We start from the raw sequence: 21,117 nt of genomic DNA, 5'->3' as shown, positions 1-21,117 counted from the left end.
AACCGTGTATATCAGCCCACATGAGAACTGTCGGTGCCCTTTTGATGTCCTGCCCTCGGATCCTCCTCCTGCCACTATGTTCCTGAGATATGGTTAATATAACGTTTGGATGTCTTCTCAGTTGTAATCATCAGACCTATTCATATTTTACTACTCATCACTGCTCTCGAGCGTTCTGGCACCCACAAATTCATCATAACTTACTTATTGCTCGCATACACGACCTGACCCTCCCCTCCTCCCCCCTTCTCCTTCCCCCCCTTTGTCTTCTCTGTCCGTACAATTGTTGTATCAAAATGTTTGAGCTATCTGCGTATAGCTATCACTGTTCTATTATGCAAATTGTTCACTTAGCTCTACAAGTCTAAAGAAAGAGTTTAAAAAATGAAATCTAAATTGCAGTGTAAGAATAAAGCAGCCAGTATTTACCCTGCACAGAAACAAAATAACTCCCCCAAATCTAACTCTCTCTGCACCTGTTACATCTGCCCCACCTGCAGTACAGCATGGTTTTGTCCATTGGCAAACAAAGGGCCTGATTCAGACCTGTCTGCTAGGCTGCATATATTCACAGCCTAGCAAACAGTTCAGCGCCGCCCTGCTGGATCCTGTCCACAATGCTGGCTCTGCTGATTGGAGGGCTGTGGGTTGGGTGTGTGTGTGTGTGTGGGGGGGGGGGGGTAGATTTTCTAAAGACTCTTATGTTCTTACTAGGTGATTCATCGCGCCCTACGGGCGCTCTTCACACCGTCGTAAGGGGCTGCGCCCCCTTAATTTGTGAACGTTTGTATATGAGAAATATGGTTAGAATTGTATGAAAGATGCCCTGTATTGCAACTTAGGTGTCCGCGAATCGCGGGAGGGGGGGTCGCGGAGGGTGCCGCGAATTGCAGGAGGGGGGGTCGCGGGGGGTGCCGCGAATTACAGGAGGGGATGCTGCGAATCGCGGGAGGGGAGGGATTGCAGAGAATCGCGGGAGGGGGGTCGCGGGGTGGGTTGCCGCAAATCGCGGGAGGGGGGTTACGGGGGCGGGGGTTGCGGCGAATCATGGTAGGGGGGGTCGCGGGGGGTGTGCCGTGAATCACGGGAGGGGGGTCACGGGGTGGGGTGCTGAGAATCGCGGGGGGGTGTGTGTGTGCCGTGAATCGCGGGAGTGGGGGTTGCGGGGGGGGTGGGGGGGTGTGACGCGAATCGCCACAAGAAAAAATCAACACAGAAAGGTCAACACATGTAAATGTTGACATAAGTGTGGCACTTCATTGGTGTCCATGTCGACACATGAGAATGAATATGAAAACATTCAAAAAATGAAACAAAAAACTTCAAAAACTCATGTCAACCTTTTTCATTGTCGACCATAGCCATGTCAGTGTTTTCCATGTGCAATTTAATTCTGGAGCTGCCGCGAATCGCGGGGGGGGTGCCGCTAATTGCTGGAGGGTGGGTCGCGTGGGTGCCGCGAATCGCGGGAGGGGGGGTTACGGGGCGGGGGTTGCGTCGAATCATGGGAGGGGGGGTCGCGGGGGTGTGCCGTGAATCACGGGAGGGGGGGTCACGGGGTGGGGTGCAGAGATTCGCTGGGGAGGTGTGTGTGTGCCGTAAATCGCGGGAGTGGGGGTTGTGGGGGGGGGGGTGGGTGTGACGCAAATCGCCACAAGAAAAAATCAACACAGAAAGGTCAACACATGTAAATGTTGACATAAGTGTGGCACTTCATTGGTGTCCATGTCGACACATGAGAATGAATATGAAAATATTCAAAAAATGAAAAAAAAAAAACTTCAAAAACTCATGTCAACCTTTTTCATTGTCGACCATAGCCATGTCAGTGTTTTCCATGTGCAATTTAATTCTGGAGCTGCCGCAAATCACGGGGGGGGGGTGCCGCGAATTGCGGGAGGTGGGGTCGCGGGGGTGGGTGCCGCGAATCGCGGGAGGGCGGGGTTCACAGGGGTTTGGTGGGGGGTTGCCGCGAATTGCGGGAGGTGGGGGGTCGCGGGGGGTGCCGCGAATCGCGGGAGGGGGGGTTGCGGGGGGTGTGACGCGAATTGCTACAAGAAAAAATCAACACAGAAAGGTCAACACATGTAAATGTTGACATAAGTGTGCCACTTCATTGGTGTCCATGTCGACACATGACAATGAATATGAAAAAATTAAAAAAATTAAAAATAAATCTTCAAAAACTCATGTCAACCTTTTTCATTGTCGACCATAGCCATGTCAGTGTTTTGCGTGTGCCATTTAATCCTGGGGCTGCTGCGAATTGCGGGGGGGGGGTGCCGCGAATCGCGGGAGGGGGGTCGCAGGGGGGGGTGCCGTCAATCGTGCAAGGGGGGTCGCGGGGGGGTTCTTTTTGCGGCGAATCGCGGGAGGGAGGTCCCGGGGGGGTGTTTTTTCGCGAATCGGGGGGAGGGGGTCACGGGGAGGGTTTGCCGCGATTCGCGGGAGGGGGGGGTCGCGGGGTGGTGGTTATGCCGCGAATTGCGGGAGGGGTCGTGGGGGGTTCTTTTGCAGCGAATCGCGGGAGGGGGGGTCGCGGGGGTGTTTTTGCTGCGAATCGCGGTAGGGGGGGTCGCGGGGGAGCTGGTGTTTTGCCGCGAATCGCGGGAGGGGGGGCCGCGCGCGGGGGGGGGAGGTTTTGCCGCAGGAGGAGGGCGCTCACCTGGTGGCTGTGGAGTAGCAGTGCTGGGCAACATGGGAAGGCAGTGGGTGTCTGGCACTGTCTGTGGGCTCACTGGGCTGGTTCTCTGTCACATACCTCCCAACATGACCCTCTCCAGGAGGGACACAATGCTCTGTTTCTAGACTTCCCCTTAATGTATGATTGCCATCACCTGTTTTAAACAGGTTAGGCAATCACACATTAAGAGGAAAGTCCAGGAACAGAGCGTTATAGACACAGACACCCACTTTGAGTGACAGATGTAGCCAAATATATAGGAGATGTGTGTGTATATATATGTATATGTATATATATATATATATATATATATATATATATACACACATATATATATATATGTGTGTGTGTGTGTGTGTGTATATACCGCACCGATTACCACCGATCGCCAGCCCCCCCCCCTCCCACCCGGCAGCCCCCCTCCCTCCCACCCACCCGGCTGCCGCAGCGCCAGCACCCCTCCCACCCCCCCGCCAGCCGCAGCGCCAGCCCCCCTCCCAAAGCTGGTGACTAAAATGGGGTCACTTGTGGGGGGGTTCCACTGTATTGGTGCTTCGGGGGTCTTGCTAATGCGACATAGCACCCACCATTCATTCCACCACCAAAAATCACTCCTTCCCTTCTGAGTCCTGCCATGCACCCAACTGGTATTTTTTGGTCACACGTGAGGCATTGCCGTACTCGGGAGAAATTGGGGCACAGATTTTGGGGTGCTTTGTCTCCTTCATTCCTTGTGAAAATAAAAAATTTTGAGCCAGAACTGCATTTTTCTGTAAAAATTACATTTTTTTACACAAACATGCAGATCTGGCTCAAAATTTTTCATTTTCACAAGGAATGAAGGAGACAAAGCACCCCAAAATCTGTGCCCCAATTTCTCCCGAGTACGGCAATGCCTCATGTGTGACCAAAAAAATACCAGTTGGGTGCATGGCAGGACTCAGAAGGGAAGGAGTGATTTTGGATTTTGCAGCACAGATTCTGGTTGAATGACCCCCGAAACACCCATACAGTGGAACCCCCCCACAAGTGACCCCATTTTGCAAACTACACCCTTCAGGGAATTCATCAAGGGGTATAGTGTACATTTCAAACCCCCCGGGGTTTCACCAATTTTGATACAACTGAGCTGTGAAAATGAAAAATTAATTTTTTTCATTTTCACTGCCCAGTTGTACCACAATTGGTGAAACCCCTGGGGTTTGAAATGTACACTATACCCCTAGATGAATTCCCTGAAGGTGTAGTTTGCAAAATGGGGTCACTTGTGGGGGTTTCCAACTTTTAGCATCTTATGGTGCCTAGAAACCTACATTGTGCCTAAAAAATAATCTCATAAAAAGGAGGCTCCAAAATCAAGTAGGTGCTCCTTCTATTATGAAGCCTGTGGTTTGGTCACCGTGCACACTAGGGCCACATATAGGATATTTATGAAAACCAAAGAATTGGGGGAATCAATTTTTAGTCACATTTCTCTAGTAAAATCTACTGTGTTCCTTAGAAAAATGTATTAAAATTGCAAATCTGCAAAAAAAATGAAATTTTGAAATTTCACCTACACTTTCTTTTAATTCCTGTGAAACACCTAAAGGGTTAACAAACTTCCAAAATGCTGTTTTGAATACTGTGAGGGGTGCAGTTTTTGAAATGGCATCATTTATGGGGGTGTCTCACATACAAGTCACTCAAAGTCACATCATAACTGACCTGGTCCCTAAAAAAATCAGAGTTTGAAATTTTCTTGAAAATTTGAGAATTTGCTATTCATATTTGAAGCCTCCTAGTGTCCAAAAAAATGAAAAGGAGGTTGAAATAATGATTGCAACATAAAGTAGACATATGGTCTTTGTTAGTTATTAACTATTTTGAGTGGTATGTTTATTTGTCTCACAAGCAGAAAATGTGACATTTTGCAAATTGCAAATTTTCCATTTTTTCACGACATTTTGGTATTTTTCACAAAAAAACACAGACTGTATCGACCCAAATTTACCACTAACTTGAAGTACAATGTGTCACGAGAAAACAATCTCAAAATCACTGGGATAAGTAAAAGCAAAAAAAAGTTATCCCCACTTAAGTGAAACATGTCAGATTTGAAAAAAATGGCTCTGTCAGGAACGCAAAAACTGGCTCTGTCAGGAAGGGGTTAAGATCTTTAATGATCTACTTGTATACAGCTATACTCCAAAGTGACCATAAACACTGGTCGGCGGATGACTCCGCACTAATGCTGATGATGTCATCAGCTGATCAGATTTTTCAGGTTGCAGGACGCAAACCAATTGTAAAAAATGGCTCCAATAACGTTTCTGTTATTGGAGGGGCGCACATCATGCAATGCACCCCTGGGACCGGAGATGCCGCTGAAGAGGATCCTGAAGCCATCGGGGGGAAAATCCGAAAAAAATCCCTTATCCAAAATGCTTGTGGTCCCGACATTTCGGACAAGGGATACTCAACCTCTAGAAAATGTTTTGTACTTTTTTGGATTTAGCCAAATTTATGTTGAAATTTGCTAGTTTCTGAGAACTACTGCACTTTGCCACTATCACCTCATTTGATAAATCTGTGAGTTTGTTCTGAAAAGGAGGATTGTATCTCTTTAAAGTGGCCTTGTTTGAACTTCTCTTGATGACCCTCCATTATTCAGGCAAAAATTAGGAGCGATGGGCCAGTAACCTCTAGATGAGTTAAGGGTCCTAGATGTCTTTAGGGATGCTCGAACAGTAAATGCTGTTCAAGTATTGGCCAATAAACCATTTGGAACATGGAGCAGAAGCCACTTTCATAGAATGAGAATTGGAATTGGTTGGGGAACCCTTAAGGTTCTACAACTTGGGGAATTTTTTTAAAAATTATTTTGCATTCAGCTCTTGGTTAGTAATAGCCTGATCGGTCTGTCTTTTGACATGGGTGATGGCATTCCGGGATTGTCTTTACCTAAGTGTTTAGGGACAAGAGAGTCCTCCTTGTTGCTATTTTCATCCTTAGCCAAGACTGCATTAAAGTGACCACATGCACTTGAAGAGGTCTGGCAAATGGAACTTTCATGTGGTGCAAGAAGAAACTATTGGACCGGCGCAGTGGTGGACTCTATAGGACAGTCATTTTCAACCGGTGTGCCGCGGCACACTAGTGTGCCGCGGCCAGTTGTCATGTGCCGCCTGGCCGCGGGTCACGGCGGCTCACCAAATCAAAATCATTGGTGGCAGCGCTGTCACCGTGTGTAGTGACACGCAGGGGTCGGGCAGGGTGAGAGGCTCATGCTCGGTGCTGTCCTGTGGAGCCGACGCCGGGATGTGCCTATGCTTAGCAGGCACGTCAGATCAGCCTGTGCATAGAAGCGCCAAGCCTGTCCCGGCGCATGCGCAAAAGGCCCTTTGGACGCTGCGGCTTCTGTCGGCGCCATCTTACAAGGTGACGGAGACAAGAGCCCGGCCGAATCCTGTGTTGCAGCCTGCGTCCTGCAAACACAGCGCCGATTACAATGGACCGCCTCCGCTGCAATGTCGGGGTAAGCGCAGGTGCCAGCTGGCAGCCGCATGCACAAACTGTCAGGGCTTTCACTTATGAATTTCTACAGGTATTTGTATTTGGGTTGGTGCAGCTGTCCCAGATCTGCCACCTACCATGTGTGGGTGGCTATAGTATTATATTAATTATAATATTTGATTAATCGATGTAAAGCTTGGCCAACCTGTGGTTTTTGGCAATTGTGAAACTACTGTACACATGCCAGCATGCCCTGCCACACTTTTAATGGTCTCTAATAACAATACTGTGACAGGGCATGGGCATATATGTCAATATTTGCTATTCTATGTAGTATATTTGATTAAAAACTGTTGGTGTGCCTTGGTGATTTTAAAGGCTTGTCCGTTGTGCCGCGAGCTAAAAAAGGTTGAAAATCACTGCTATAGGTCATCCGCTGAGTCTTTGTACACAGCTGCCGTGTAAAACTATGCTAAAGGCACAGGGGGAGTCTAATGAACAAAAATGCCAACTACCGTCTTCTCTGATCTGCTGCTGCCTCTGAAGACGCAGCATTGTATCAACTGCTTGACCATAGGACATCCGAGAGTAGCCCTCGGGGTACTTAGGATGCCGCGCCGATTCACACTTCTGGGGCCAGTGACTTTGGCACGGCTAGAAAATGGGGCCAATGCTCTTCTTCACATGCGCAGTTCCAAAAACATTGTCCCATTGCATAAAAATGTATTTACCGTCCACCTCTGAATAAGCTCCTATATTTGGTTCTATATTGTCGGTGACCTCTCTCACCCCTCTCTTTCTGGCTGGAGAGATGCTGATAAATCTCCCACTAATTGCCGTGTACTGTCGGTAATTTTTAATGTACTGTTGACAGTAAAAATTCAAATACTTTATTGATAGCTGCACTTTACTATGGAAAGGCTTCACCCAGATGGAAAAATACTTAGCACTGTTAATAATAGAACTGTAATGTATGTCTAGATCAAGCAACAGCAGTTACCTATTTCTTCTCGACCTTGTTTTCCTGGCAGGTTGGGATTTAAACTATCTCAGACGGATTACACCTTTTACTGCGCCATTGTGCGTTGTTTATGTTCAACTTACTTTTAGGCATTTTTGACATTGCTCTTCGAGTCACTCTGGCTTCTTTCTTCCCGACTTGTACAATCAAACACGTTTCTGTACCTCAATTATTATTTTTTTTTACTAACATGCGTTTTTCCGTGTCTGGCTGTCACGCAGTTGAAGAATGAATTCCCAGCAGCCCTGTCAGATGGCAAATACAACGTAAAGCTCTATCTTTGACTTACAAATGCATGTGTACAGTTTATTGAACATCTTTCTCTACCATTTACATGTTAGCTCTATTTGCTTACATCAATATATCTTCTCGTTCAGCTTATTCTAAAGGAGCTGAGAAACGTGCAGCAAACTAACCATTGGATGTTGTAAATGACATCATCACAGAACAAGAGGAAAATCTCGGCCATCGGTCATGGCGTTCGATGTTCTGAGTGGTGATCACAGGACCCGTCCTGTGCATGCACAGAATGGGTCCTGCGCACTTGTAGAGCCCCACACGTTTATGCGATCCAAACTGAATTAGCCCCATAGTTTGTACACACTAGACAACATGCACGGAAATATCGTTAACACTATCGTTATTGTGCATATCATTTTAAAAAAGTGCCTACTCGGATGCCAATTTACCTACTAGTTTGGCTTTGGAATGTAGGAGGAAACTCCTGGAAATTTCGGGGAAACATATAAACTCAGCACAGATAGGGCATTGGGCATCAGAATCGAACCCATGACCCAGGGGCGTAACTAACTATTTAGCGCCCCCCCCCCCCCCCCCCGCCGCACGTTTATTCGGCGCCCCCCCCACCTAACCTGCCCCCCCTTCTTACCCGCGGCCTGCGTCTCGCCCGGCTCTCTGTCGGGACCTTCCTGACGTCACGGTCCCGGCCGGCTCCTGCTGCTACAATGAAAACGGACTCTTAGAAAATGGCTGCCCCCATACTGCAGACAGAAAACCGTCTGCAATATGGGGGCAGCCATTTTCTAATTGTCAGTTTTCATTGCAGCAGGAGCCGGTCGGGACCGTGACGTCAGGAAGGTCCCGACAGAGACGCAGACCGCGGGTAACTATAGCCCCGCAGCCCCCCCGGCTGCGCCCCCAATTTCTCTGCGCCCCCCGCCACCGCGGGGGCTGCGGAGCTATAGTTACGCCACTGCCATGACCCCAGCCCAGTGAGCAAACAATGCTAGCTGCCGTGCATCTGCTGTGCTACAGATTGATATTCTCTGCTGTGTTACATGCAGTGCTATATTTCAGCAGGAACCAGCAGGAGCTCAGTTCGTGAACCTCTAATTAAATATGACATCATCAGGAACTGGGTTCCCGAACCTGTTCTGGGTCAAAGTGTACTTTCCATAAGATAAGTTGGTACTTGTTTAGTTTCACAGCGGCACTTCCCAGCAGATCGTATGCAAAACGCACGCAATATTTGCATACGATTTGCATACGATTCGATCCGCGATGCGATTTAACACCCCCCCACTATCCATGTCAGCGTGGCGAGCGCAGTGTGCATACTCCAGACCTGTTCATACCCCCCCCCCCCCCCCCACTATCCACATCGGCGTGGAGTTGATTATATAAAGCCCACCGAGCCCGAAGCATGGCAAGCGTCCGCTTAAAACAAGCCCGAAGCGTGTCGAGGGGTCGCGGAATACACGTCAAGTAATCCATGTCCCCTCGCGGGGCTCACTACGATCGCCACGCTTCGGGCTCGTTTTCCGCGTCCCCTCGTGGAGTTAGCTGCGCTTGCCACGCTTCGGGCTCGGTGGCTCACTGCGCTCGCCACACTTTATAAAATCATATATTATATATCATATGTGATATTTGCATACGATTTGCATGCGATTTGCATACAATGCGATCTGCTGGGAAGTGCCGTTGAGAAACTAAACAAGTACCGATAAGTTTTATTTTAAAGTCCTCTGTGAGTGCCTTTGTTTCCATATACTATATATACATCTCTCTCTCTCTCTCCCACCTCTCTCTTTAATTAATTGAGCCACTGCCAGACCCGGAGTTCCTGAACCTATTTTCCCAGAAAAATAGTACTGGTTACATATATAACTTTACAAAGAAGCAATAGCCAGGAGTCTGATTGAATGAATGATAGTATATATTTTGCTGTAATGTAGCATTTGCTGACTGCTGTCATACTTGGTGTCAGCAGTGCACTTGTTCTTGTGTGGCACTCCAGCAATGTGCCTGTAATGTTATAAGCGTTACCCAACATGATTAAGTGCATCTCTTATGATGTAACCTGAGAAGCGCTGGTGAAAGGTGCCGTGACATACAGCAGGTTGACAGCATATATTACATATGGGCTAAGGTCAGAATAAACAAACACCAGCAGCTCTTGTCTGCTTCTGTATAGAAATCTGGTGTTTATACTGATCTGTGTAGATAGAAGACCACATCTTGTATTATTAAAGGGCAGTAGTCAAGGATTGTGCAATGTTAACTATTCCTCCTCGCCACTCGACGGGCCAAATGACTCCTTTGTCTGCTAAAAGAAGTCATTACAGAAAGTGAAAGACATTTTTGCAGGGACACTGATCTATTTCAAACTTGCTGGGAATGGAGCGAGGGAGCTGTGAAGACAGAGGTTGGAGGTAGGCGCAGATAGGAACTGGGGGTGGGCTGGAGAGTTTATGGGGTAAAAACTGTCACAGCTCAAAGTGAAAGTACATTGCAGAAGCCGTCATTTTTGACGGGCTTTTAACTATTGATTTAATAATGACCCATGTACTCGTATATAGCAGTGCCTTGGCTGCTTGTGCCTACGCCGCTCTGATTTTACTTGAGTGCTCTTACATTTATTTCTGCCCAATTTCACTAGTATGGTGAGATGACAGCAATTCTCCCTTACGGCAGAGGACACATCAATTATACACATCAAATAAATTGAACATAAAAATGGACAATTTATGCGGCAATTACAGATAGTTCAAGAGACGCAGAAGCCATACATCAAAATAACCGTTGTGTATATGGTGAAGGCATCACTTTAATAATAGCATAACACAATTGTCAGAAGCCAAGACAAGATGACTTCAGCGTATTTATATAGTCAGTGGCGTAACAATAGCTCGGCAGAGACCGCGGGGGCTTGGAGGAGATAGGTAAGTTTGGGCGCTGCGGGGTCTGTTGAAGCTATTGCTGGAGATTAATGAGGCCGCCACAGAATCTGCCGCACTCCTCCTCCTTACCGCTGCAGCCCCCTCCTCTTTCTCACCGCTGCCCGCCAGGACTAGCAGATCCTCCTGCTGTCTGCAGTCCTAGCGCTCCTCCTGTTAGATTGTCACTTGCATCCTAAATAACGGTCTGCTTTAAGGCGGCGGCCATTTTGCAAGTGACATTCTAACAAGAGGAGCGCTGGGACTGCAGACAGCAGGAGGATCTGCTGGTCCTGGTGGGCAGCAGTGGACTGGGCGGCAGCGCTGAGAAGGGGGAGGGCAGCAGATTCAGTTTTGCGGCAGTATGGATGGAGTAATGGTTAGCATTACTGCCTCACAGCACTGAGGTCATGGCTCTAACTGTGTGAAGTTTGTATATACTCCCTGTGCTTGCGTGCGTTTCCTCCGGGGACTCCTGTTTCCACCCACATTCCAAAAATATACTGGTAGGTTATTTGACTCCCACAGCTCGCAGGGTCAGTATTCAACTGACCCCCTGCACATGCCGTTTCCCCCTCGGTAGGTTTTTACAGCAACGTGGAAACGGCGTATGCGGCCGCTAAAACAGCGAGGGAACCCGATGCATTTAGCCGCGAGCCTCGCTGTTTGGCAGAATCGGACAGCGAGGATTCCCCCAGAACGTTGAATAGAGTGAGCGGCCGGCGCGGGGGTTAAACGGCGAGGATTGCTTGTTTTCGGCGATCCCCGCCGTTTAACCCCCTTGCCAGCCTCATTGAATACACCCCTTAGTATTATTGTCGCGTAATAGCATCAGGAAATGACTGACAGTACAGCATGCGTTCTCCTTGTGTGTTATTCATCATTATGTCTAATGACTTCATACTGCTGCACACAGACACCCAGTGTCTTTGTTTCACAGTTCTCACTAAAAATAGATGATTTTTGCTTAAATTGCCCGATAAATGGTTATTTCAGAGATCATTCCTGAATAATGACCCAAACAACACAAAACTATCATTCAAAGCTTTCAATACTTTTTTCTGGCCGAAAAGAATTGTAACCACAAATGTTAAATAGCAGCAATCTTTTGTGGACCTGACTGATGTCCCCTTTCAAAAAAAATTCGGGGCCGTTCTAAGATTTCTTGACATTTTGTGGTTACGGAGAATTGAATTATGCAATTCAGCTCCGACGGCCACGCCCAGCTTGGGAGAACGTGCAGGGCCCACCAAAACAGATACGTAATTCTAGATCCACTCAAGGCTTTGATGCCAAGTGCCAATGCGTCCTAGAGGAAGCAAGTGTTCAAAAGAATGCCTTAATAGAGATGTCTGTAATTACTGGACTATTAATATCGCCGCTCGCTGCGTGTGAGTCAGAAGGAAGTTGTAGAGCCCTGGAGACTGATTCTTCTACTCATCCTCTCGGTGGCAGACGTCCAAGGCAAAGCAAATAATATTAATAGACCCTTCTCATATTCTTATGTGAATTATACAGGTGTAGGTAGCTATTAAAAGCTTGGGCTCGTCGGTCCTGCAGCCGGCTTCACTGGTAAAATGACACTTGGCAAAGAGGGTTAAGGCCGGTTTCTTAAGATGAATTTGGCAGTGCACCGGACAGACCCGTATCATTATAATGAGTTGCTGCTCTAGGCATTTTTATTAGATGTCCTGAGTTAATATTTGTGTACCACATATGTCCCTATGTTCATAACATTATGGGGTGTATTCAATCTGTGCCGCTATTTCTTCCGGCGGAAATAGCAACACTCGCCTATTCAATTCTGCTGTTAACGACAGCATTGAAGGCAGTCAGATCCGATTTTTTTTTAAAAGTCGGATCTGTTTTGTTGGAAACGGCCGCGGATTGTTGAATTCACGGCTGTTTTCGCAGATCCATGGACTTTCCAACACTCGACAGTCGGAACATCGAATTCCGACTGTCGAGTTACTGTCGGATCAGACAAAAACTACCTGGGAATCCAACTGTCGGGACGTTCCAACGGAATCCCAGATTGAATCAGTTTAGCAGAAATTTAGGATGAGCGGGTTCGGTTTTACCCAGAATTACTTGGATCTTAAAGCGGGATCTTGTTGGCTATACAAAACATGTGACAACTGATAGCCAATCAGAAATATACAAAATAACCAAGTAAATCCGAACCCGCTTATCCGTAGAAATAACTATATTTATTTCCACACGTCTTCTATGGCTGCCGCATCTTCTGCTGCCTATGCCACCACTGTATGACTCCTATAAGTGCGTGTGACTTGCTAGAACAGAAGCAGAGCATTATTTTTGGAATAATATTTGGCGTATATGATGGCTTGTAATGCCAGAACCTGTGTTGAAAGCATCATTGAATTTTTCAAGTAGAGTTTTAAAGTTCATGGTACACAATTCATTCTGGTTATTTTTCATCAATAAAGGTGAATTTGGGGGGATAAGTCCATTAATAATCCTGCATTTCTCTTCCTGCAGGTCGCGGTGGGCGTGTCGGCACTCATGGCGGCACCTTGTCTTCGTTTATTGTGAAGAACATTGCCCTGGATAAGACCGATGACAGTAATCCCCGGGAAGCTATTCTGCGCCATGCTAAAGATGCAGAAGAGAACCCGTACTGGGTGGTGCCAGCATATTCCGTGTAAGTATTGGTTCTTTCCCAGAAGGCCTGTTACCCCGGACTGCGGCGGTAATTGGGATAAACTCGGCATAAGCGGTTTATCTGTACTGTAGGTCCCCGGTGTCAGTCCAACAACCGACCTGTGCTCCGGATTTATGAGTTGGAGCTAATGGGAGAAATTTAGAAAAGTTGGGAGAGTGATAAAGTTCTAACCAGCTTCTGTCACTTTGCGCACTGTGCGCCCGATTCAGAACTGCTCGCTAGGCTGCGTATATTCGCGAGCAGGTAAACTCCGTCCCGCCAAACGCGGACCCCAGCAGATGCCCCCTGCCTGTCACTCAGGCTGTGAGCGGCAAAGAGAAGCAGCCTGGGGCTAAGTCTGGGCCTGCACATGTGCACATCAAAAACATCGGGGATGAGGCCGAATTTGGCCTCTGTATTTGAAAAGTGATGGGTTAATTGGTTGGTATTTGGGTACTTGGGTACACGGCGCTCACGTTTTCCATCGTAGGGCATTGTACGACCAAAAAATTGGACCCGATTTTTAATTGTACAGGTACCCTGATGGGTAATGACTATGTTAAATGCCCCCCCATTGTTAACGCCACCCCACTATCAACGCCAACCCGAAGCGTGGCGAGCGCAGCGGTACGCGTCCTCCGACCTTTTCATACCCCCACTATCTTATTAAAATTGTATACCTCAGCCCGGGGAAAGGCTGAAATCGGGTCCCATCGCATACCTTAATTAGTGGTATGCGATGCGATGGGCGCCGTGATAATACACAGGTACCGGTATTTGTTTTCTCTCTCTTCATGCTTTAATAAATCCCTCCCTTTTATCGACACTGATTACTTGATGAATCCTGATAAGTATGATGTCCATTCTCATGTTTATGTGACAGCTGGCTGATAAACCAGTAAGAGATATGTGTGGTTTTTGTATTGGCTAAAAAAAGTGTTGTTTTTTTGTTTTTTAACGTTTGGCCTATTTTTGAAGTCTGATTAAATCCCATTTTATTAATGTAGGACTGTAGATATCTGCCAACCCCATCTTATATTTGATAATCCTTACAAATTGTAGGTCGCACGTTTGCCCAAAACCATTTGAGTGGACTTCTTTCATTTTGACTGAGTTGCCTCAAAATAACTGTGGGATACATGTGTTATGCCCATTGGCGGCTCCAGAGGGGTGCCGGACAGTGTTGCAAGTAAGGGGGTACGGCGTGGTACGGAGTACCTGTAAGAAATATGTTGCAGGTACGCAGTACCACTTACCCCCTGACCCACTGTCAATTCTATTTTTATTTTAAGTCTAAATATAATGCATCCGCAGCCCGCCCACCCAGCGTTATGATTGGTGCTGTATGCAGCTACCGGCTACTGCTGATTTAGTCTGTCACACTGACAGGCATCAGCGGCGCCGACAGCATGAAGAGCAAGCTCCACAATTGTAAGCACAAGCTGCCCGGCACTCCCCCAAGCAAGAGCCAACCCACCCCCAGTCATTCCCTGTTTCTCATTCCCTGTCTCCTGAAGCCACACCACTATTGTCATTTAGTCACTCCTCTAGCTTTGTGTGACCACGCCCCCTCATGACACATGGCCACGCCCATTTTTGGTGGAGGCTATCAGTACCACCAAGAAAAAAATTCGACTTGCACCACTGGTGCCGGACGGGTTCCCGACAGTCGGGATCCCGACAATCATTTACCAATATGAGCTGGAGGGCACTGTAATGTGGCACTATATGAATTGGAGGGTGCTGTAATGTGGCACAGTATGAACTGGAGGGCACTGTAATGCGGCACAGTATGAATTGGAGGGTGCTGTAATGTGGCACAATATGAATTGGATGGTGCTGTAATGTGGCACAGTATGAACTGGAGGGCGCTGTAATGTGGCACAATATGAACTGTAGGGCACTGTAATGTGGCACAATCTGAATTGGAGGGTGCTGTAATGTGGCACAATCTGAATTGGAGGGTGCTGTAATGTGGCACAATCTGATCTTCTTGTTGTAATGTTGATGAGACTATTATGTAATACCATAAGAACTGGTGCCCTGTATTGTGGCATCATTTGAACTGGAAGGCACCTAATATGGCATAGCATGAACTGGGGCACTACAATGCAGCAGCCCTACAATCATGTAAGCTAGGGAACTACAAAGGGTCATAAAATAGGGCACTACTATGTGGCATACTATTAATTAGGGCACTACTATGTGGCATACTATTAATTAGGGCACTACTATGTAGCATAATAATATCTAGGGCACTAATATGGTTCAGAAAATGTACTAGGGCACTATAATGGGGCATAAAATCAATAACTACTATGGGGAGAGGTCTCAAGAAGCACAGGGATAGGGCCCCTTCACTATGTTGCTATGGGGCCCACACAGTAGTTCTGGTTACAGCCCTGGCTGGCTGCATATATTAATAAATATGTATTCGTATTGGACACTCTCATATATTTCTCTAACATATATCCAAGTGCAGCAGCGGTGTAACCAAACAAGGGTTAACCCCGGTGCTCATGCAGAATTGATGTGCATTTATTGAGCCACATTTACCTTGTCAGACAATAGCTGTCAAGTTCACATGCTTTTAGCTATTGTTCTGTCAGGCTGACATGCACACACATCAGCATATGTATCTCCTCCTGTGTAAGCTAATAGCATTTCGGGCCTTTATCCTTCCCACATCAAGGCGCGGCCCCTTTCCCCCCCGGCTACGGTCTCTTAACAAGAGGCTGTAATGCAATCAGCCCACGTGTGGTACGGCAGCCCTCCTGGGATCGGTGTCTATTAAATCTTTCATGACTGTAACATTGCAGGTGTCATGAGTGTAACCAAATATGCATATGAGTATGAAGTTCTTAGTATGGACTCGTACTGAGTTACCTTTGTGTCCTTGCTTCTGGGAGTGTTATGGAGTGTAATACGTGCGTTTAGTCACCTGGCTATAATATATAGCTAGCAACCTGCTGATCAGAGTTTCACGCTATGTTATAATTCTCACATTTAGATTTATAGATAAAAGTAATTTGTTTTTGCATGTGCACAGCGTCCATTCATCGAGACAGAAGGGCTGGGGGTAGGGCCAGCAGCTCACAGAGCTCTGGGCATGCACCCACAGCGGTGAAAATGGGGGGTGGCCTTGCAGGAGTGCCGCGATCATAGGTCATGCCCCCTGGCTGAGTGACCACGCCTCCAAATTTAGCCATGTGTCCCTCTTCCCTGCAATCAAAAGTTGGTAAGTATGTATAAATCATACTTGCCTACTTTTGAAAACCAGTTTCAGGGAGATTATAGTTGGTAGTAAAATTTTGCACAGCGCCCCAGTGAAGGGGGTGTGTCATGCTCCTCCCAAAGGGCGTGTCTAGTTCCATATATTGAGAGATTGTGAAAAGAGATTGTGAACGTGGCACCTAGAAGCGTGGGTGTGTACTGCTACATCTGAGAGGAATCTTTCAAAATGACTTAGATCCAAATGTAGATGAGCCCCAAAGCAGTTAGTAAGAGCTACTATACTTGGTAAAGTGCTGGGAAATGGTGCTGATGATTCAATGTAAATGTATCTGTCTCTCATTTCTTTTTTCCCCAAAAAATGTAACAGTGTAATATGGGCTAGTTGACATGAGGGAGATTGCAAGACTAATGAGGGAGAGAGGGAGATTGCTGCTAATTCAGGGAGTCTACTGCAGAATGCAGGAGGGGAGGTAACTATGGTGTAACAGTGTAATGTGAGCTAGGGGACATGAGGGAGATTGCTAGACTAATGAGGGAGAGAGGGAGATTGCTGCTATGTCAGGGAGTCTCCTGCAGAATGCAGAAGGGGAGGTAACTATGATGTAACAGTGTAATGTGGGCTAGGTGACATGATGGAGATTGCTAGACTAATGAGGGAGAGAGGGAGATTGCTGCTACATCAGGGAGTCTCCTGCAGAATGCAGAAGAGGAGGTAACTATGATGTAACAGTGTAATGTGGGCTAGGTGACATGGGGGAGATTGCTAGACTAATGAGGGAGAGAGGGAGATTGCTGTTATTTCAGGGAGTCCCCTGCGGAATGCAGGAGGGTAGGCAACGATGGTATAAATATGTGTGTGTATGTTTGTATGTGCCCCTGAGTACCCTATTACCAGGACCTATGCAGGAACCTACAGTCTAGTTTTGCACCAGAATGCATGACCTTAGGTTGAAAAGCCTGCAGTGGGCACTTGTCGTTTGCAGCTGATCATTAGCCGCGTCCTCAGCCTGCAGCTGCAGGATGTTATATGAAAGCTTTGGGATATCAACAGGTTGCAGACTCTAGCAGTGGCTCGTTTCTCCAGAATGGTTTGTTCCCAGCTGGTCAGAGGGAGATGGCCGTCCTGCCGTTCCCTTCTGAGATGAATCGTTTAGTTTTCTGTACATAAAATTATCATGTTACGATTAAACATTTCAGAACATGATCCGTGCATTCCAAGTGCATTATGATCAGCTAGGGTGTAAAATAGTCCATTGATTAGTCATTACATGTTATCTGATGAGTCGGAACCCTGATCCCCAACTTGTTTGACCTTCGTTACAGTCTTACATTTGTATGATAACTATTCATAGTGGATGTCGGGTTCTGAAGTCACAACCGTGACTGATTATCTGCTTTTGCCTTTCTCTGTTTAAGCTGTGAGCTCAGTGACACAGAAACCACAATTTATCCTCCTGGAATTGACCCATGACTACTGTACATGTAATTTGTAGTCCTATTCACAGCATTAGCTGATCTGATTCATTCAGATTCATAAAGCAGACTCTGTACAGATCTGTGTTTTCCTGTAGGAGCCAGCTTGGTGTTTTATATATTTTCTGCTGTCTTTGTTGTTTAACTGTTTTTATCTTTATTTTTTATTTTTTTAATCTATCAATCTATTTTTACCGTTACAATTTTCCAGGTATACTGATCGTTCGTTATTGCTAGTGCTGTTTTTCTAAATTATACGGTCGTTGGATCGACACACCAAAGGTCGACATGTATTGGGATGACCACTGAAGGTTGACGCAGCTTAGGTCGACACCTCGAATAGGTCGACATGCTTAATGTTGACATGGTGAAAAGGTCGACATTGATTTTTTGCCTTTTTGTTTGAGAGCACATTTGCCGACAGGTGGTATTTTGTGCCCTACCATCCACCTATTTGAGTTGTCGACCCAAGCTGTCTACCTTTGATTGGTCGACCCAGTGACCTATACTCTTTTCTACAACCAACGATTATAATGAAAGAGACTGCTGGGCATTCTTAGAAAGGCAGGATGGATGAGATACAGATGGAGCGCCCTTCATTCAGCGCTGGGGTTGCCAGATTGCCCCCTCTGACGAACCAGCGCTCCATCTGACTGGGACGGGCGTCCCAGTTTCCTTTCGGCGGCGGACGCGAACCCTGCCGGTCTCCGCTTCAGGGAGATGGGTTGGGGGGGGGGGGGGCGTCGAGGTGGGATCAGGCGACGGGGAGCTCCGTACTAAGGGGACGCGCGTGCGTTCCCTTCCGGCAGCGGGCGAATCTACTGCCAGCCCCTGCAAGAATGACAGGCGCTGCATCTGTATAAATAAATGATATGATCTATATTACACCACACGGATCCTACAGCGTATCACAGATCAACTAAATGAGAACTACTTACATAAACTCATTAACAGGGGAGATGCAGAATCAGTGGATCCTGATAAATATTCATCTATGTTATGAACAATTCATACAAGTCTATGGGGGGGGGGGGGGGGGGGGAGATGTATTGAACCTTCTGAAGAGAAGCTGAGCTGTTGCCCAATGACCAATGAAATGGCAGCTATCATTTTTATAGTACATTTTGTGACGTGATACTGTAGCTAGGTTTTGATTGGTTGCTTTGGACACCACTTTTGAAAATGTAAAGACCCTACATTGCTCCGTGTGTAGGGGCAACAGCGATGGGTGGCCCCAGGCATCGCTATCGCCGGACGATGTAGATCATGCCTGCATGATAAAACCTGATCAGGTCGCCAATGTTCTCTGGCCCAGACAGATCACCAACCCAAGGCACCTCTGCAAGTGTTTGAGAACCATTGTCTTAGGGGCCTATATATATATAATCTCTAACTACTCCTAGACTCTATGAGGTGAAGTGCCGCCACTGACCGCTAGAGGCCACTCGGGCAAAATGACTCCTTTCTTTGCTAAAAGTTGTTATAACCGAAAGTGAAAGCAGTTTTGCAGGGACACTGGTCTGTTTTAAACTTGCCGGATAAGGTGAGATAGAGAGCTGTGGCTGAGGCAGAGATCGGAGGTGGAAACAGATAGGGAGTGGCGGTTGGGTGTAGAGTTTGTGGGCTAAAAACTGTCACATTTCAAATTGACAGTACATTGCAGAAGCCGTCATGACATTTTAACTAGTGTATTAATAATTGCGCCACGTCTGTGGTTGTTAGCCGTATCATGATGGATTTATTTTTTTTATAAACAACATCTCCCATCCTATTTACTAAACACAACTCTCAGTTACAGTGGTAGAGATAACCACTGTTCTGCGAGTTCCATCCCAGCCACATCGGAGGAACATCTCACATTTCAGAACGGCTCGTCCTGAGAATCTGACACCGCTCAAGCACCCAGTGTCCATTACCACAGCCGGACAGAGGCTGGTGGTAGGGTGACATAAACCAATGGAACTGCACTCCAAAAAGCAAAGCTTTTCAGAGTTTTGGTCCATAGGGATCAGAACGTAGTACTCCGTGATGATGATGATGATGGGGGGGGGGGGGGGCTGTGGTCTAGATGGCTTTCTGTAGGAGATATCTGTAAAATCTCCTGCGATAATCTATTAGTATATAGCAACAAGTTCTACTTCTACAAAATTATATGGGGAAAAATGCTTGACAAATAGGCTCGGTAATCTCCAATTTTTCGTGGTGTTGGTGACGTTACTGCATAAAGAACATCCATTATTATTCAACCACAGCGTATGGTGAGACTTGTGGTTCCACGGTGGCCGGAGAGCTGCAGGTTACTCCCCTCTGAGCTGCAGGATCAGCTCTCTCCTCTGTTATTTTATGACTTGGTCTTTGGCACATCGTAGCGCAGCTTCTTGTTATTCCGCTTATTCTCTGCAAGAATTCTCCTATTTCCTTTTATTGTTTTCTAATCCTATTGGCATGGTGCTGCGCTCTGTCCTGTCGCCAGCTCCGATAGAGACTCCATTTACCCAACATCTCTTTTCACTTTACCCCAATTGTTTCCATGTGTTGCAGGACTCAGCCCAATACAGTCTTTGCTGAGGTGGATTCTGAAGAAGATGAACCAGACAACGAGCCGGAGTGGAAAAAGCGTAAAATCTGAAGATGGGAGCGTGAGAATTCCGCACCGGAGTCCTGCTCCAAGGGCTGATGGGCTTATTGTTGTATACAGTACTAGGACTTCTGTAGTGTTTCATTTTTATACGAATAAAGGAAGATTAACGACCAGTCACATGTTATCCTGATCCTGGCAATAGCAGCACTTCTGCTTACAACGTCCGCAGCACCAATGACTGATCACTATAGCGATGCGTGCATCTTGGGATATACTCTTCCTATAGAAGTCCCAACCATGGGGGTAAACACTGTTACAGAGTCACCCCCCAGTGCTTCAGTTCTCTGATGGCCTATACACTAAATACTATTGTGCCACATAAAAATGCTAATACATATAGACATTGATTGTGACGGCAGATAAGAAGCACTTGGCCCAAAACGCTGGGCGTTCCCATTCAAATGGGCTGGTGACGAGGGTGCGGGGGGCAGGCAGCTGACATCAGCAGATGTCAGCTGCCTCCCTTCTTCCCACACAGAGCGCTCACAGACCAAAGACACCATAGAGGTGTCTCAGATCTGTGAGCACATCAAATGATTTCTCCCCCCCCCCCCGCACCCAAGGCTGCGGTGGGCAGCGTTAAGTCCACACACAACGCTGTGAAATTCGCATCGTTGCATGTGGACCAGAATAAGGTCCAATGTACGATTTTCCTTGAACTCCCCAGAGCCCAAAAACCACCAATATTGACTATACACACTGTGCATTTTTGACACTGTACGGTTTTGA

General features: G+C 46.9%; 1 protein-coding gene across 2 annotated transcripts in view; it reads left to right on the top strand.

The window, feature by feature from the left end:
* Window positions 1–20,501, top strand: part of WDR70 (WD repeat domain 70) — a 224,949-nt gene extending 204,448 nt beyond the window's left edge. For both annotated transcript variants that reach the window (XM_083154608.1, XM_083154598.1), the window contains exons 17-18: window positions 12,878–13,040; window positions 20,289–20,501. In XM_083154608.1, the coding sequence (XP_083010734.1) occupies window positions 12,878–13,040; window positions 20,289–20,376 (251 nt within the window). In that variant the 3' untranslated portion in view covers window positions 20,377–20,501. The remainder of the gene's footprint in view (window positions 1–12,877; window positions 13,041–20,288) is intronic.
* Window positions 20,502–21,117: the final 616 nt, after the last annotated feature.

This window comes from Crinia signifera, chromosome 1 (genome assembly GCF_055691185.1).
Source record: "Crinia signifera chromosome 1, ASM5569118v1, whole genome shotgun sequence".
NCBI classification, from domain to species: Eukaryota; Metazoa; Chordata; class Amphibia; order Anura; family Myobatrachidae; genus Crinia; species Crinia signifera.
Note: the sequence above shows the minus strand (reverse complement) of the source record. Positions and strands in the feature narration are given on the sequence as shown.